General features: G+C 42.8%; 1 protein-coding gene across 2 annotated transcripts in view; it reads right to left on the bottom strand.

The window, feature by feature from the left end:
• ltbp3 (latent transforming growth factor beta binding protein 3) overlaps positions 1-17,710 on the bottom strand; it is a 37,179-nt gene extending 19,469 nt beyond the window's left edge. For both annotated transcript variants that reach the window (XM_083530793.1, XM_083530794.1), the window contains exons 1-4: positions 17,145-17,710; positions 1,158-1,306; positions 708-825; positions 417-577 (exon numbers count right to left, since the gene is read on the bottom strand). In XM_083530793.1, the coding sequence (XP_083386919.1) occupies positions 417-577; positions 708-825; positions 1,158-1,306; positions 17,145-17,388 (672 nt within the window). In that variant the 5' untranslated portion in view covers positions 17,389-17,710. The remainder of the gene's footprint in view (positions 1-416; positions 578-707; positions 826-1,157; positions 1,307-17,144) is intronic.
• Positions 17,711-20,000: the final 2,290 nt, after the last annotated feature.

The raw sequence follows: 20,000 nt of genomic DNA, 5'->3' as shown, positions 1-20,000 counted from the left end.
AGATAGAGGGAGATCAATGAGGAGGTAAAGAGGAAAAGAAAATGAAAGAGAGAAAGACAACAAGGAAAGAGAGACGAGAAAATAGAGGAAGAAAGACAAAGTGTAAAACGCAGAGACATAGATAGATAGAAGGGGGAGAGACAGAAAGTAAAAAGAGACAGAGGAAGAGACAGAGAGACAATAAAACAAATGTTGTGAAGAAAGGAAAGAGAGAATGGCAGAATGGTGGAAAGGTGAAAAAAAGAAGAAGGAAGAGATCAAGAGCAACAGAGAATGCAGTAGGAAAAGAGTGATGGAAATGGTATCATGTACAATGTACAATCTATCATTATTATCATCATCATCATCATCATCATCATCATCATCATCATTATCATCATCATCATAATCAGAGCCTAATTTTTTTTGTCACTCACAGCTTGTTTGGGCGTGGTCTCCTGAAAGCACCGCCCCCTGGGCTTTTGTGTCAGTGGAGGAAGGCGTGTCACACCTTTAGGAAGCTTAGCCTCGGAATGGTCGAAAGATTGGATGACGACGGAGGTGTCGGGCGAATGATGGACACGTACATTAAACTGCACTGAGGACAAGAATATTGGGGTAAATATTATCAAGGAGCATCAGAAATTAGGATGCTGTGTGTGTGTGTGTGTGTGTGTGTGTGTGTGTGTGTGTGTGTGTGGGTGTGTGTGTGGGTGTGTGTGTGTTACCCTCAGATGAGTGATGGCCGGTGCCCTGGGGCAGTGGCAGTGTAAAGTGTGTGTGTGTAAGCTGCTGGCGTCCAGCTGATCCACTCGAATCTGACAAACCCGCACCATCTGGCCTCACCTACAGAGGGAGTGAGAGAGAGTGATAAAAAAGGAAGGGAGAGAAAGAGGTGAACATAGGAGAGTGTGAGAGAATGAAGAGAGGAGAAAGCGAAAATGATGAAGAAGAGTGAGAAAGAGAGTGATGAAGAGGAGTGGAGTGTAAGTGAGTGAGTGAGTGAGTAAATGAGTGAGTGACAAGAGGAGGAGTGTGAGTGAGAGTGGGTGATGAAAAGGAGGAGGAGTGTGAGTGATGAATGGGAGGAGGAGTGTGAGTGAGTAAATAATGATGAAGAGGAGAAGATGTCTGAGTGAGTGAGTGAGTGATGAATGGGAGGAGGAGTGTGTTCTTGCCTGTAGAGTGTAGAACGGCTGCTTGTTGCCGCGTGAGGCCTGAGTGCGGAGAGGAAACTGGCACAGTCTGCCTGTGAAACCCGGTGGGCAGAGACAGTGTGTACGGTTACTACACACACCTCCATTTACACACGTCAGGGGACACACCACTGTGTAGAGAGGAAGAGAGAGGGAGAGAGAGAGAGAGAGAGAGAGAGAGAGAGAGAGAGAGAGAGAGAGAGAGAGAGAGAGAGAGAGAAGAGTTGCAAATTATAATTATACATCTTAAAAACTCATCAAGTAGAAATACTGAGAAAAATGATAATCCAAAGAGAAAGAGAGATGGGGGGGGGGGGGAACACGATGGCTATGCTGACTTTTACCAATAAAGAAAGCAGATAAACAGAAATGATACAGCTAGACAGAGATTAAGCGATTGATAGATAGATAGACAGGCAGGCAGACAGACAGACAGATGCAGCAAGGAAGAAAAAGAAAAAGATCACATAGACAGAGAAATACCATAAAGTGATAAAAAGGAACATAGAAGAAAAACAGACAGAAATGACAGACAGAAGGGACAGACAGACAGACAGCAGAGAGACCGAGAGACAGAAATGAGAGAGATAGACTTCCAAATAGGATACACAGAGAGACAAAGACATACAGATGGACAGACAGTAGAGAGACAAACAGGCATAAATGAAAGATACAAAGAAAGGAATGTAATAAACAGATAGACATACAAATAGACAGACAGTAGAGACAGACAGGATAAAGACCGACATTAAGGCCCGATACAAAGAAAGGAATTTGATTAATAGGCAGGCATTTTCACAGACAAACAGTACAGAGAAAGACAGACATAAAGGAAAGAGATACACAGGCACAGAGACAGACAAAAAGACAGACAGCCAGGATACAGACAAAGAAAAGAAAGAGACAGACACAGACAGACACACAAACAGAGAGAGACATGATACAGACAGATAGACAGCAGATGGGATACAGACACACAGGCAGACAGATAGACAGACAGGCAGAGAGGATACAGACAGGTGGGATACAGACACACAGGCAGAAAGACAGAGAGACAGACAGGAAAAAGACAGACAGTATACAGACATACATAAAGAATGAGACAAACAGACAGGCAGACACAGAGAAAGTGAGGTTAAACTAATGACGTCATCAACATGAGCCACATTCACGTTTATGAGCTCTGTATTTAGAGGAAAACAGGAAGTGAGTGCAACCCACACACACGCCTCATTTCACACAGCCATAACCACCCAGCTTTCTGGGTCATGGAGCAGTGTGTGTGTAGGTGTGTGTATGTTTATGTGTGTGTAGTTGTGTGTATGTTTATGTGTGTGTGGTTGTGTGTGCGTGTGTGTGTGTGTGTGTGAGCACGCGTGCATTTATTAGCAAACTTCACCAAGCGAAGTAAATTCAGACGATTTTCTATAAATCTGATGTCACACCGGTTCTGCTCCTGCCAGAGCAGGGAGCTTCACTCGAGCGCTAATCAGACAGACAGCTAATAAAGCAGACGCTAGCAGACTTGCTGACGGGCCTCGTCTGAACCGTCTTCCTCTGTTAACGTGCACTCAGGAACCTCAGTCAACACTGCCAGTGGATATGTAACCAAGGTGATTAAATACTACAATTAGTAAAGGGGTGCATGACGCACTCGTGGCCATTTTCTCGTAGACGTTTTACACACGTGTCCCAGAGAGGCCTCATCTCAAACACACGATCTGCATTTCTAAACAGTTTAGAAAAACATACTGTTAGCTTGTTGTGCTAGCTAACTAGCATTAGTGGAGGAAATTCATAAATTACTGAATTTTACTAACATTTCCCTAAATTCTGTGATGCTATCTTAATGACTAGCATTAAAACTGGATGATAAAATGGGCTCAGGTTAGCATGCGTTCAGGTTTCACTTGCTGACTAGCAATAGCATGGAAAAGCCTAAGTATTAACTAACAGGTTTTGAAGATCTCGTGAGTAATGCTGTCAGGTTAGCAGGCTAGCTTGCTGACTAGCATTAAAGGTAACGCTTATGCTCCTGACTATTAGTATTTGATGAACCTCAGGCTAGCTAATTGTTGGATAGCATCAGCGAATGCTATCTGCTTGTTTATTGGCTGAAGGGTCCTATGACTTAAAAAGAGGTGGAGTTAAAGATACACATCACTGCATTCTTTACTTTCATTTGCTAAATCTGGTAGCGCATGTCTTTAACTCCACCTTTTTTTGATGTCAGAGGAAACCTACGGTTTTCTGTACTGTAATGCTAGTCATTTCTTATGGTATGTACATTGCCAAATAAGGAAGTGCTTACTGTACTGTATTAACATTTTACTTCATTTTATACTTTTATTAATACATTTCATTATTTCAACATAAAACTCCATAAAAACTATTCCCTGTAAGTTTTTGGTTCTATCGTGCTATCTGCAAAAGACCCGGGAAAACCAGCCAAAACGAATTAGTTATGTGGCAAATGCAATTCTACCATAAACCGGGGTCACGAGATTCAGTACTATTCAGCGGTAAAGCAGGGGATTACTGTATATCTGAACCCTGACGAATCCTGTCGGGACTGCACATGCTAGCATGCTGACTATCTTTAGCACTAAAATTACACACTATTTATGAATGTGTATTGAATTTATGTCATAAATTCTGTTAGCTTGTTGACTAGAATTAAAATTAAATTTTGCTCCCAGGAAATGAACCAGATTAGCATGTTAGCAAGCCCCTCCCCTTTTCCTTATATGGCAACAGCGAACATTCACAGTGTAATGTTGTGGCTGTGTGAGGTCACAACGAGAAAGTGTGTAGTAATGACAGGGATCAGAATCCCAGAGTGTGAGACTGAGGTTACAGTGTGTGTGTGTGTTTGTGTGTGTGTTTGTGTGTGTGTGTGTGTGTGTGTGTATGCATACACGCTGGGTTAATTGCTGAGTTTTCCAGAATTCCAGACAGACAGACAATTTTCTAAACTACTGCTTTTATGCGCTCAGACGCACACACACACACACACACACACACACACACACACACACACACACACACACACACACACACACACACACATTAAAGCAAAACATATCAAAAGATTTCTTCATACAAATAGCAGCGTCTGTCTGTCTATTACTCTCTGACACGCGCTCTCCTTACACACAAGCACACACACACACACACACACACACACACACACACACACACACACACACACACACACACACACACACACACACACACACACACACACAATTCCCCCAAACTGGGTGTTCCTCCTTCCATAACTCACTTTGCATGCCTGAATAGAAACCGCAGAGAGGAGAGAGGGAGAAAGAGAAAGAGAAAGAGAGAGAGAGAGAGAGAGAGAGAGAGAGAGAGAGAGAGAGAGAGAGAGAGAGAAAGAGAGGGAGAGAGGGAAAAGCAATGGCGATTGGAGAAAAATCTAAAAAAGAGAGATGGAAAAAGGAAAAACACACTGAAAAACAACCAAAAGACAATAAGACAAATAAAGAGTGAACAGACAGATAGATAGACAGACAGACAGACAGGTAGGATAGATAGTTCAGACAGACAGACAGACAGACAGACAGACAGACAGTTCAGACAGACAGACAGGTAGAATATATAATTCAGACAGACAGACAGATAGGTAGGTAGGCAGGTGGGCAGTATAGATAGTTCAGACTGACAGACAAGCAGACAGACAGATAGATAGGTAGGTAAGTAGGTAGGTAGGTTACCCCCCCCCCCCACCCCACTGCGCGCGCACACACACACACACACACACACACACACACACACACCCACACACACACCCACACACACACACACACACACACACACACACACACACAGACACATTCACACACACACACAAACAAAAAAATCCTAATAACTTGGACAAATAAAACATTTCAAATAAAAGGTTTGTGATTAAAACTTGTAAAAAATTTATCATTAAAACTGCATCAAACACCACCCCTTTAAATACTTTTAATGAGCTATATTAGCTTTATTAGCCTGTCTGTATCTGTGGCCACTGTTTCTTTTTGTAATAGTGGAAGGAAAAGGCAGTTAGTATGCATTCCAGACTGGACCCCAGCTCTCTTATCCAGCAGCAGTACTAAACTCTAGACGTGAGTGCAGACACTTTCATTTGTGACTATGAAAACTGCAACTGAAAGCAAATATGGAAGAAAAAAAAGGGTCTAACTTTTGCTCGGTCAAATTAGCAGCAAATCCGGGCAACTGAATGACAAAGTGTGTGTATTAGAGTTAAAACGAGACCAGCTTTACGCTAACATCCCAGTGTGTCCCAACATGCAGTGTGTCGTTATAACTCAAACCCACGTCGGTAATAAAATGTCTGAAAGGAAGATGGAGTCTTTTCTAATAGCGTCAGCCAAAATCATGCTCTAATTGATTTCCCAGATCGACTGAACACACACACAAAAAAAAATAAAAATCCAGGGCCAGGGCTTCCTCTGCATCTCACGGCCAAGTGCTATTCAGGATCAGATTCCTCTCTCTCTCTCTCTTTCTCTCTCTCTCTCTGTGTGTGTGTGTGTGTGTGTGTGTGTGTGACACTACTGTTTTTGATGTCTCTAAATTGTAAGTTCAAATCCATTGTTGTATTTGAAATATACATTTTATGGGCAAATGTTTGTGGACACCTGTCTATAACATTGGTATGTGCTTCCTTTAAAACATCCCATTCCACATTTTATCTCCATTTCCTGTTATAATAACCTCCACTCTTCTGGGAAGACGTTCCACCCTATTTTTATGCATCTCAAAGCATAGCCGATGATAAGATACATTAAAGATATATATGAAGCAGCTCCCAATGCGTTGCGATAACGATTCCCCAATTACGATGCAGTGCGATCCGATTCGATTTAAGTTACTTCTAACGCACGGCCATTTCACAAACATGCCTTTGTAGTGCAAAAAAAAACAAACAGATGAAATTAAACCAAAAAAATCTTGTTCTGTGTGCGGGAAGACGCAGCTCTACCTCTGCCATGTTAATCCATATTCTATGTGACTCTCAGGACACACTTCGGTCTCCGTAGTATTGGCGATACTCACGTAGCAGAACGCACTCAAAAAACAGTTTAGTGGTGAGAAATCGATTTACATATACAGTCAAATATAGGTCACAAATTTATTCCAATAATAAAAGTACAGCGCATGTACTAATAATTATATAGAAATAAATCGTTTGTTACCGATGCAAATATGTTAAAAACAATGCATTGTGATACAAATGCAAACTTCCATCAGATCGCTATATTTCACGCCGATGTGAATCGCTGAATCTTACCATCCTACTCTATACTCCTATTTTTTACTCAGCCGTAACGCACACACTCTCTCACACACACTCTCTCACACACACTCTCTCACACACACACTCTCTCACACAAAGAAAGAAAGAGAATGGGACTCCCTCCCTCCCCACTAGCATACTTGTCATGCCTCAGCTACTTGGTAATCTTGCTTAGACATCTACACATACTTACACACATTTACACACAAGATTTAATTTTTCTCTGAAACCCGACACGTTTCGTGCATCGATTTGTCCGAACAAGCCGGCGGTGTGCAGGGTGTAGTGCGTGTACAGCGAAGCACTAAATTCACAGGTGTTTAAATAGCGGTGGATCAAAGTCAGAACAGATTATAAACTGAAACACAGGCTCTGCGCGTGTGTGCGTGAGGTCATGAGTTCAAATCCCAGCACTAATTTCCAATTTGATTGAAATATACTGTATGAAATGTGTAGCAGCAGTGGAACAGATGGCAGAAAAAGTCAGACACTGAACTTATTTTACATAATTGCCCAAGATATTAACATTATATACCCTAACCAGGCATAATATTATGACCATAATAAATCATAACATTATGACCAAAATAAACTCTATTAAACTCTGTATGAACACTTCAGCAATCATTACTGATCTCAAGTTGTGAGCAAATGGTGAAATGTCGTTCACAGACAATGCCGGCGTAAGTAATTTCATTTGTCCCAGTTTGTAAATGAGCAATATCATCAACATCATCTACAAATCTAAATGCTCATCTTAACTATTCCATAAGTCTCTTATGCTCAGTTTGAAAAAATAAACAATCTTGAAATCGAAAAAATCGAATCATTCCTTCAATAATGAGTCCTGGAAAAAAAACAAACAAAGAAGAAAAGTGATTTATGTTTGTCACCTGTTCTTTACAGCATGATGATATAAAGCTGGGGTCAGATATAATATAGTGCTCCTGGAGCATAAAGGATTATGGGCCTTGCTTAAGGGCCCAAAGAGTGGCAGCTTGGCAATACTGGGGCTTGAACCACTCACTTTCCGATCAGTTACCCAAAGCCTTAACCACAGAGTGACCACTTGCCCTTTCATGCCCCACATTTCACTTATCCTGCAGAAAAACCACCATATAAAAATATTTTTTAAAATCTAAATCTTTGACTTTATTTTCCCAAATGTGTTCTGGAAATAACTTATGAAAGTGCCCTCTTTTTTTGGCACAAGCAGGAAAGCATGAGTTCAGTGTTCTGAACTGGTCAACAACTTCTAAAAGCAGGACATTCCCTCCGGGTGACGTCAGGATTTCTTTATTTTTACTTAACAGCCCAGCGACAGGCCCAGACATTCTTACACAGTAGTGTTTGTGTGTGTGTGTGTGTGTGTGTCTAATTGATGCTAGGAGTAAGTGTGCAAGTGCATATGATGTAGCAGTGAACAAAGAGAAGAAAGAGTACAGATCTCGCATTTTAGTTTAAAAACGATATAAGTGCTACAGTTAGACGCTATTTCTGTGTGTGTGTGTGTGTGTGTGTGTGTGTGTGTGTGTGTGTGTGTGTGTGTGTGTGTGTGTGTGAGAGAGAGAGAAAAAGAGCTGCAGCCCAGAATAAATGACATAATCGCAGCTTCTTAAAAATAGTCTGAGAACATTGAGAACTGAGTGCACACACACACACACACACACACACACACACACACACACACACACACACACACTATATATATATATATATATATATATATATATATATATATATATATATATATATATATATATATATATATATATATATATATATATATATATATGCTGTTTAAGTAACACTTCTGGATCTCTCTATAAACTAATCACAGCAATAAACAACACATCATCAACTCACGCCGCACAAACACAAGCACGCAATATACAGATGTGCACCTGAGCGGAAATTACCCACAATTACACACAAATCAGGGTGAAACGCAAACACTCATCTCTGATTGTGAACCTCCGGTCTCCTGGGCCAACCGGGAAAGCACCAGAAAAAGAGCAAGCTGTTTAAATAGCAAACACACACACACACACACACACACACACACACACACACACACACACACACACACACACACACACACACACACACAAACACACACACAAATAAAGAAGCCTGTCTTTGACTGCCAAACTGTGAGATTCGTAAAAACTGCCTGCGCGGTCGTCAAAGAGCAGCGAGTCCAAGGGAAAACATCCCAGAGTCGGTTTGCATCACAATTCCCCAGCATCAAGAAAGTCAGAGCACGTATCTCAAATCCGGTTCATTAGCTGCAATCTAATTCTAATCTAATCTAATCAGAGTGAAGTCTCTATTCATGCCAAGTCACCCAGAAGTTGAGCCAGCTCCAGTTATGTCCCACCTAATGAAGATTTCAGACTTTCAAAAAGAAGATCCCGACCCCGCGAGAGGTTCCAGCTCCAGTTGGATCCCACTTCATGAAGATTTCAGACATTGGACTTTAAGGATAAACAACCTCTTAATCAAGATGCAAAATAACCTTCTACATCTGCTGTTTCTCCATCATTGAAGATTTAAAGACTCAGGCATAGAGGAGTTGGTGTACAATGATCTCAGATGGTGAGCTAATTTATGAGTTGCTCTCCTCAGGAGCACCTAGTTCCTCGAATCCAACTGACTGTAGAAGACTGTAGAAAGGTCATTACTCATAATCACACACACCTGTGTTTATGGTATTTCTCATTCTCTGGTGTTTCGATGTTTTAATGATTTATTAATGAACTTAAGTGTGTGTGTAGGTGGTGAATGATTTAGCATGACATTTTCCCTTCAGTTGAACTAGAAGACCCAATTCTGTTCCAGCATGACATCTGGGCACAAAAGCCAGCCCAATAAAGATCTGCTTTACATGGTGGGTTGGAAGTGTGTAGAAGATCTTGAACGGCCTGCTATAGTGCTCAAACTCTACAGAACACCCTTTTTTGGGATTAATGTAAATGCTGATGGAATCCCAAGCCTCCTCACCTCACCTACATCAATACCTAACACCCTTGTGGCTGAATGAACAAAGAAATCTCCACAAAATCTAGTGGATAATCTTTCCAGAAAAGTGGAGGTTATTATAGCATTAAAGGGGACTAGATGTGGAATGAGATGTTCCAAAAAAAACACCACCACACTCCTTCATCCATAGTATAGTACATCGTTCATCCATTAAATTCCCTGTTACTGCATCAGGTTTTTCATATATCAGCTAACTCCCTCACAGGCTGAAGCTCACGATGACTATATAAGCTAGCTGACTATTAAAAACGTGCTGATGTCTAGCAAAAACGCTTAGCTGCTTAGCTCAAAGCTTTCCTAAATCCTATACAGCACATATTCTCTTCAAAATCAGTGTTTAAGCAAGTTCATTTTAACACCAGAAACGTACCTATTGAATGTGCTAAGTGCTAACATTAAACTGACAGGTCTTGCTAGCTATTTTGATCGCTTGCTAGCCTGTTAGCTAGTTACCGTAGCGGAAACCGAGACATAAACATGTTACATAAATATATATATTAATGTAGAATGCTGCCTGAGGTGATTTTAATGAATTAATTGATATATTTGTTTATATTTGTATACATGTTTTCTCTGAAGTAAACAATTTGCCTCAGGATTCAGAAACACACACAATGTCTGACCATTAAAGACTTCAAAAAACTAAACTTCTTGTATTTCCTCATGTTTTTGTTCTGAATATGCTTTTCATTAGTAGTAGTAGTTAAATCTGTGTGAAAAATGTGCTAGCATGTGCGAGGAGAAGAAATCCCGGCAGCTCGGCTAGCTATTTTATCTGCTATTTAGTTGGAGCCTAAAACAAAACAGGGTGCAATAAATGAAAGAGAAACAAACGGTTTAGCGAGCAGCCCGTGAGGTGATTTCGAAAGAAATTAGTTACGGATGAAGGAGGGGGATTTATAAATACAATACGGTGATCATGAATCAGTTTCCACTTAAGTTTTTGTGGAAAATTGCGTTTGAGTGTCGGCAAACTCTGAGGAGAAACTCTTATTTGTTGCTCCGCTGCAGCAGTTCTCTAATGAGAGCTGTAAATAACTGGCCTCTTTCACGGCAAGGGGAAAAAAAGCTTTGGTGGGAAAACGTTAGCCACTGGGGCCGTGACCTTCCCGAGTAAAATTTTTTTCCCACTTTGTTTGACGGGGATTTGCGCAGATTAGATCAGTGTAGGTGAAAATTTCCAACCACTCGTTAGCCAGGAGAAATTTTTCCACACTGCGGCCTGGACAAATTACGGAGCTCGATCTGATATCGGTAACCCGAGAGAAAGAGAGACTGTGGAGACGAACCTCAGAGCTGGACGCTCCAGTGAGTAAGCATAAACCAATATAAGTCACCGCTGGTTGTAAAAGACAAGGCCCTGTATGTGTGTGCGTGTGTGCGTGTGTGTGTGTGCTTATTCTCGTAAAGACCTTAAACACAGGCTATCACTAGCAGCTGATGACGCAGCACACCCACGACAGATCATTTGGAGCAAAACACTCGTCTCAAAGAGTCTCTCACACACACACACACACACACTCACACAGGGGCATACATAAACACACACACACACACACACACACACACACACACACACACACACACACACACACACACACACACACACGGGCATATTTTCTGCTGTGGTTTTTTCAACACTCGGCCCACGCTGAGCCATGACCTACGGCTTTTTTCCATGAATACTACCAGGCAAAAGAAAGGGGGGAAAAGTAGTAGAGAGAGCGAATGAGAGAGAGGGGGAGAAAGAGTTAAAAGGGTGGAAGAAGCAAAGCTGGGAAAATGAGAAGAGGGAAGAAAAAAAGATGAAAATATGTGGCGTATGTGTGTGAAAGTGAGGAGAGCGAAACAGAAAGAGCAGAAGGAGAACGTGGCTGTAACGTGGACCGTGCGTCCTCTCCGAATGCTGACCGTCGAGGGGTGGACAAAGGAGACAAAGGGAATGGATGAATATGTGATCTGTTAAGAGAAAAAGAAAAAAAACACCTGAAAGCATTTAGGGGGAAATAAAAAAGCGTCTTCACACACAAATCTCAGCCTTTGCTTCTCGCAGTAACTCAAGGCCATGGAGTTCCTCAAATCTGATTGGTGCAGAAGGAATGAGTGATTTCACACTAATACGTTTGCCTATGCATACTTTTCTCTCCGTTTTGGCCTTTCTCAGTCAACAAAAACGTAGCTTAATGAAAACGTGCTCCAAAGTGGATACATTTGAAAACGTTTTCGATTCGAATTGTGGAAGGTGTAAAAACTGAGACCTCCGAAAACGATGATGCATTTTTAGTTGTTGCCGTGGCGTTTCAAAGAGCCGGAAAGTAAACAAACGGCAGACGAAAATGATGCGGGTAGTATTATGCGCGGTACAGGGATGTGAACATTTTTCAGACGGTTCAGTGTGGATGAGTGAAAATCGAAAGTGTAAATGCGGACCTTTTTCTTTTTTTTACGAAAACGCTGTTTCCAATTTTATCCAGATTAGTGTAGATGTAGACTGAGACGTCATGGTTCCCATGGTAACAGCTGCCTCATAGGGACTTGAGTCAAATAAACTGTTAGTTGTCTGTTAACACTGGAAGAAGTCCCCAGTGTCAGAGGTGTGTGATGGAACATTTTCAGGTGTGTGTTGTGGCTACTCTGAAACATGAACTTGTGACCCTGAGGCTACGTCCACGTTAATCCAGTTCAATCCGAAAACTTATCAATTTTACGTTGTAGTGCAAACTGAGTAAACTGAAACATCTGAACAGCAATAACACCAAAAAAAAAAAAAAAAACACACCCTAGATGTTTGTATATTTAATATTATATATTTTTTGTCATGTGACCCAAAATGTTCCTCCTTAGCAACAACCCCAAACAACTTGTATCTTCGTTTGCGGAGAGCGTTGCGGAAATACGGTATTTTGCGTCTGTATTCGGATTAACTGCGAGGAATCCCGTGTGTATGAGGCGGGAATTGCAGCGACAGGAGAAGATGCAGTGTTGACAGCTACATGTAAGAATCGAGATGAGCTAAGGTACGAAAATGCTCTAAAGGTTCACACAAACACAATTTAGAAATTTTAAAATGTGTGTACCATGGCTGTACCTGTACAAACAAGGCAAGAAAAAACACAATAAAAGGAGTGTGTATATGTGGCAGCTTGTGTATACTTGAAGTCCTCATCAAACATTCAGTGACTGTGTGTGAGCTGCAGCTGACCAATACAAACATCACCCACTTCAGTAAAAACCTCAGGTGACTCATCATCCTGTCCACGAGGCTGGATCGCTATATAACCACGCTGTGTTTTAGAACCTCAGTGTCTGCGTGGGAAGTTCGAGGAGCCTGAAACCTGCCAACATCGACACACACACACACACACACACACACACACACACACACACACACACACACACACACACACACACACCACAGCTGTGTGTGTGTAACTTCTGGATCTCATTCCAAGATACAGCGCTCAAACCACCTCTTGGATGGATTTTTATCAGTTCACTAATTATACTGTGTGGATTACTTTATTTATCTAAACTATAAAGGCAAAAGATTGTGGACACATTTTTGACCACCCCATTCCACACTGAGTCTCTATTTCCTGTTATAATAAGCTCCAGTTTTCTGGGAAGATGTTCCACTAGATTAGTGGATAGTGAAGATTTGTGTGATTTCATCCAGCCACAAGGGTGTAAGTAAAGCCCGATACTGATGTGGATAGGGTGCAGTCAGCATGAAAAATTCACGTAGTGTTTTTTACCTGCCTGAATCAGACATCTTCGAGATCAATTGTACTACGAAGTATGCAAGGTGCGCCAGTGAGACAGCTTCATGTGTGAGAAACGAGGCGAGGATTTAAAAGAGCTTTTCTCCTGTTTAGTTTCAGTGAGTCAACGTCTGGTAATGGCAGCAGGGTGTCTTAAGCAAAGGCTGCCTCGCTTTCACACGCCTCAGGACCAGGACCAGACCTCTACATGAGGAAGAAGAGATTCAGATACAATAGTCACGATATTATAATCAATACAATGTGATTTGTCGGATGCCAGGGCTTTGGTCCTTATCAGGGAATAAAATTATCCCGATAACGTATCGTAATGATGTATCGGAACATCTTCCGGAATTCTCGGTTTAGCGTATTATAGAGTCGGTTAAATTGCGTGTTTTCCGCTAACGATCCATAAAAACAAATCACAGCAAAAACGTTGTGACATCGAGCACAAAAAATTTAGATCTTTTCCAAGATGATGGAGTGATACAAATTTGTGATATCTGTATGCCAGATTATGATAAACACCCCTAGATGCTGGAATCGCTACAACTCAAAAAAAAAAAACCTGGACTGTCTCCAGACGTCACGGTGAGAACGATGATGGATTATTCAGGCCACTAAAGCACAAGGGAAGATTTTGTCTTCTTTTCGCTTCAATCAACTGTACAGACAAGTGAAGAGGGTTTAACCCCTTTAACACCATGCTTATTATTATTATTATTATTATATACATTGTGTGGTCAAACGATTTGGGACACGCAACTTTTCCAGCCATTTGTGCTTCTTCTTCAAACGTCCACAAACTTGAAGGAACACAATTGTACACTGGGTCTCTGGGTGCACTAGCATGAATTTTTTCCTTTCATCCATCCATTTCCTTCACTGGTTTTATAATTTTTTTGTTCTGTAGATTGCCAAGGGACACATTAATGGGCAAGTATCACTAGCTGAACATTAGCTGCAAATTGTTGCCTCATATTAACTAATTAGTTATTTGATGAAAAAAACTAGCTTCATTTGATTAGCATTTGTTGACTTGCATTTTTTGACTAGTGAGAGACAGAGTGTGTGTGTGTGTGTGTGTGTGTGTGTGTGTGTGTCCGTCCTGGCCTTGAATATCCATAAATGTAGCTTTCTCTAGACCATTAATCAGCTTCCTCTTTTCTTTTTTGCCGCATCGGTTTATTTCAGGGTTCGGTTCACGTTCGCTCCAAAATAACCCTGTGTGAGAGCACAAACCAAAATCAGACTCCTCCACCCCCTCCTCACCCACACACACACACACACACACACACACACACACACACACACACACACACACACACACACACATACACACACAATCGTTTTGCCCCATTTGTCTCAGACATTCTTGGCTTTAAATAACAAATTACCTCGGATGTGTATTAACTCGGATTCTAGCTTCCTCCTCACGCAGATATAAACAGAAGAGGATGAAACACACAGACACAGACACACACACACAGACACACACAGACACACACAGACACACACACGCACACACACGCACACACACGCACACACACGCACACACACGCACACACACACACACACACACACACACACACACACAGACATTACTCTTACTAAAGAGTGGAAACATTTTCTAGAGAACTGGAGAAGGAGATACATGTTGGAAGGAGAAAACCAGTGTGTCTGCCATGTGTGTGTGTGTGTGTGTGTGTGTGTGTGTGTGTGTGTGTGTGTGTGTGTTAGACTAAAGACCCTGCTGGGTAGACTCTATGGCACCTCAGCTTTTACTTTGTGCACAATAGTACAGAAAAAGTCACAATACGGGGGAAGCATTAAAGACAAAGAGAAAAATTGAACTTTCTTTCTTTCTTTCTTTCTTTCTTTCTTTCTTTCTTTCTTTCTTTCTTTCTTTCTTTCTTTCTTTCTTTCTTTCTTTCTTTCTTTCTTTCTTTCTTTCTTTCTTTCTTTCTTTCTTTCTTTCTTTCTTTCTTTCTTTCTTTCTTTCTTTCTTTCTTTCTTTCTTTCTTTCTTTCCCACGTTTAGTGCCTTACACCGAAGTCCACAAAAAGCCAAAGTTTAGGCCTGGAAAGGCAAAATCCAATCTATCTGGTGGCGCTTGAAACCCCAGGAAAGAATCAAACCCTGGCGTAATTGTAGTGTTTGACGAAGCGTGAGTGCGAAGAAACGCCGGCGTTGTGGCCGTTGTGGAGGCGGAGACTTAACGTCCTCCGAAAAAAGCATTTTCCCTACAAAACTCGAAAGGAAGAAAAGAAGCCAGACCAGAGAGACTTCTACAGCAGGCACATAAGCTCATGTTTAAAACGGGCCCAGTGGTGATCCACGTTTATTCAAAATATCTCGAAAACTTGCTGTCTGATTGTAACGACATTAAAAAAAAACATTTATAAAGACGGAGGTCATGTGACGACCGGCTGTGAGTCTTTTCTTTTGGTAAGTGAAACCCCGCCCCAATAAACACACTGTAATTAGATTTATTTGAATAAACATATTAGAGGACTATATATAATATTACAAAACGTAACTTAAATGTAATAAAAAAAGCTTTTTTAAGGAAACACGTGAAATTACACTCATACGTAAACTGTTGGTGTTGGTGCTTGTCCTCCTAAAAATGCTGATTGCAGATTTCATTATTATTAGTAGTAGTAGTAGTAGAATGTTATAATCAAGGTCTCGCAGTAGTAGGTGGAAATGGTGGACTTGGCATCCCAGAATGCAATTCAGCGATAGGTCAGAGAGCCCTAATGGCATTAGGACCTTTTGATAGTTGATGATTGTTGGATAAAGGATCAAATCACATCGAATCGCGTCACCTTTTTACGTAGAAACCAAAACCCAGTATGCTGGAACATCCTCAAAACCACTGTAATACCACCTCTGGCCAGAGCTGCTGCTCTGATTGTTGTTTAATGTACGATGAAGATCCTCTGATGATAAAGCGATCGAGTCTTATACATCATAACCATGACAACCTGCTCTACTAGTGTCATGAAAGTAGAAGTCGCCAATTTGTGCTATGATATTACCTTAGATGTTTTGTTTACCACACGGAAAATCCAGCGGATAATCATACAGATGACGTTTGGTTTCTTAAGAGGTTAAAACAATGTAACACACCAAACGTTAGATTAAGCGAATAAAACATCAAGATTAAGTGCTTTATTACTGTGTGAGTGTGACGTCAGAGGTTCTTCCTGTTTCTGACACATTCAGGCAACTTTCAGTCTGAAGCAGGTGAATAAAATAATTAAATAAATAAATAAATAAAGGAGTGTTGTGGAGTTGAGAGAGTGAAGTTAAAGTACCAGTCCTGTATTAGATGGATGGATAAATGGATGGATGGATGGATGGATAGATGGATTGATGGACTGATGGATATATGTATGAATGGATAGATGAACACACAGATGGATGAATGGGCGGATGGTGGACAGATGGATGAATAAATTTACGCATGAAAATATTTATGGAAGGATGGATAGATGGATAAATGTATGTATGTATGTATAGATGGAAAGATGGATACATGTACACATGGATGGATGGATGAAGAATGTACGAATGGATACATGTACACATGGATGGATGGATGAAGAATGTACGAATAGATAAATGTACTGATGGAAGGATGGATGGAAAGTCGAATGGGTGGATGTACTGATGAAGGATGGATACATGTATGCGTGTATGAAGGATGAAGAATGTTTGAATAGATAAATGTATGAGTGGAAGGATGGATGGAAAGGTGGATGAATGGATGGATGAATGTACGGACGGATGGAAGGATGGATAAATGCACGGATGGACGGATGGACCTACCGACTCTGAAGCCGTGTCCTGTGAGGGTGTCAGCGGCCTGTCCGTTCTCCCCGATCAGAGTGGTGTTGTTGCCGTGCTCGCACGTGTCACGGCAATGCCCGTTGCGCTCGCACGTGCGCTTGCAGATGAGCGGCGCGATGACCACCTTGAAGCGCTCGCGCGCGGACACGCGCTCCAGGCACGCGGCCGGCCTCCGGAGCGCGAGACAGGCGAACAACAGCAACGGCAGCGTCACCGGGCGCATGCTGGCATCGCGCGCGCGCGCTCGGCGCTCGGCTCGGTAGGAGTGGCGAGGGAACGGAAAAAAAAACACCAAAAACTCCACAAAAAAACCCACCAAAACACCACACTCTTTTATAGTGACATTAGGACCGGGACATTAATAACCAGCAGCGCGCGACACATCCTAAAGTCCAGAAGCTCGTGAGGAGTGAAGAGAGCAGCATCAAGGTTTCTCCTGCTCCTGTTCCTTCTTCTACGCTCCGTGTTCCTTTTCACTTGCTGATCTTCCAGCTGTGTGTGTGTGTGTGTGAGAGAGAGAGTGCGTGTGTGTGTGTGTGTGTGTGTGTGAGAGAGAGAGAGTGCGTGTGCGTGTGTGTGTGTGTGTGTGTGTGTGCGTACGCGGCCGCGCGCGTGTGTGTGTGCGCGCATCTAAAAGTTTTAGAGAAAGTTAGCAACAGGAGGAGGAGGAGAAGAAGGAAGAGATGTCTGTTTGAAATCATACACGTTCTGCCTGAAAAGTTTTTTGCATGTTTATACTGTATATTATTATTATTATTATTTTTAATGAATGATCATATTTATCTTTGTTATTATTATCATCCTTATTGTTATATTAATTATTTAATAATAATATTAATTCTTATTATCAGTAACATTTTGCATTGTACTTATTAATATAATTTTTACCATTCATTTATATTTATTATCATAAGTTATTATTAATAATAATAATAATAATAATTATTATTATTATTATTAATAACAATATTACTACTATCCATCCATCCATCCATCCATCTTCTCCCGCTTATCCGATGCCGGGTCGCGGGGGCAGCAGTCTAAGCAAAGATGCCCAGACTTCCCTCTCCCTAGACACTTCTTCCAGCTCTTCCGGGGGGACACCAAGGCGTTCCCAGGCCAGCCGGGAGACATAGTCTCTCCAGCGTGTCCTAGGTCTTCCCCGGGGTCTCCTCCCAGTGGGACGCGCCCGGAACACCTTCCCAGGAAGGCGTCCAGGAGGCATCCGGAACAGATGCCCGAGCCACCTCAGCTGACCCCTCTCGATGTGGAGGAGCAGCGGATCTACTCCGAGCTCCTCCCGAGTGACTAAGCTTCTCACCCTATCTCTAAGGGATCGCCCAGCCACCCTGCGGAGGAAGCACATTTCGGCCGCCTGTATCCGGGATCTTGTCCTTTCGGTCATGACCCAGAGCTCATGACCATAGGTGAGAGTAGGAACGTAGATTGACCGGTAAATCGAAAGTTTCGCCTTGCGGCTCAGCTCCTTCTTCACCACGACAGACCGGTACATCGACCGCATTACTGCAGAAGCTGCACCGATCCGTCTGTCAATCTCCCGTTCCACCCTTCCCTCACTCGTGAACAAAACCCCAAGATACTTAAACTCCTCCACTTGCGGCAGGAACTCCCCACCAACCTGAAGTGGGCAAACCACCCTTTTCCGACTGAGGACCATGGCCTCGGATTTGGAGGTGCTGATTCTCATCCCAGCCGCTTCACACTCGGCTGCAAACCGTCCCAGTGCATGCTGAAGGTCCTGGTCTGATGAAGCCAACACGACAACATCATCTGCAAAGAGCAAAGACGAAATCGTGTCGTCACCAAACCGGACACCCTCCGACCCCTGGCTGCGCCTAGAAATTCTGTCCATAAAAATTATGAACAGAACCGGTGACAAAGGGCAGCCCTGCCGGAGTCCAACATGCACCAGGAACAAGTCTGACTTACTGCCGGCAATGCGAACCAAGCTCCTGCTTCGGTCATACAGGGACCGGACAGCCCTTAGTAAAGGGCCCCCGACCCCATACTCCCGGAGCACCCTCCACAGGCCGCCGCGAGGGACACAGTCGAATGCCTTTTCCAAATCCACAAAGCACATGTGGACTGGTTGGGCAAACTCCCATGAACCCTCCAGCACCCTGTAGAGGGTATAGAGCTGGTCCAGTGTTCCACGGCCTGGACGAAAACCACATTGTTCCTCCTGAATCCGAGGTTCTACTATCGGCCGTATTCTCCTCTCCAGTACCCTGGCATAGACTTTCCCAGGTAGGCTGAGAAGTGTGATCCCCCTATAGTTGGAACACACCCTCCGGTCCCCCTTCTTAAAAAGAGGGACCACCACCCCGGTCTGCCATTCCAGAGGCACTGTCCCCGACCGCCACGCGATGCTGCAGAGGCGTGTCAGCCAAGACAGCCCCACAACATCCAGAGACTTGAGGTACTCAGGGCGGATCTCATCCACCCCCGGTGCCCTGCCACCGAGGAGTTTCTTTACTACCTCGGTGACTTCAGCTTGGGTGATGGACGAGTCCGCCTCTGAGCCCTCAGCCTCTGCTTCCTCAATGGAAGACGTGACGGCGGGATTGAGGAGATCCTCAAAGTATTCCTTCCACCGTCCAACGACATCCCCAGTTGAGGTCAACAGCTCCCCACCTCTACTGTAAACAGCATTGGTGGGGCACTGCTTTCCCCTCCTGAGGCGCCGGACGGTTTGCCAGAATCTCTTCGAGGCCAGCCGATAGTCCTTCTCCATGGCCTCACCGAGCTCCTCCCAGGCCCGAGTTTTTGCCTCGATAACCACCCGGGCTGCAGTTCGCTTGGCCTGCCGGTACC

The sequence above is a fragment of the Silurus aristotelis genome, assembly GCF_946808225.1.
Source record: "Silurus aristotelis genome assembly, chromosome: 26".
In the NCBI taxonomy this organism is placed as follows: Eukaryota; Metazoa; Chordata; class Actinopteri; order Siluriformes; family Siluridae; genus Silurus; species Silurus aristotelis.
The sequence above is the reverse complement of the archived record's forward strand: the minus strand, read 5'-3'. Positions and strand labels throughout refer to the sequence as shown.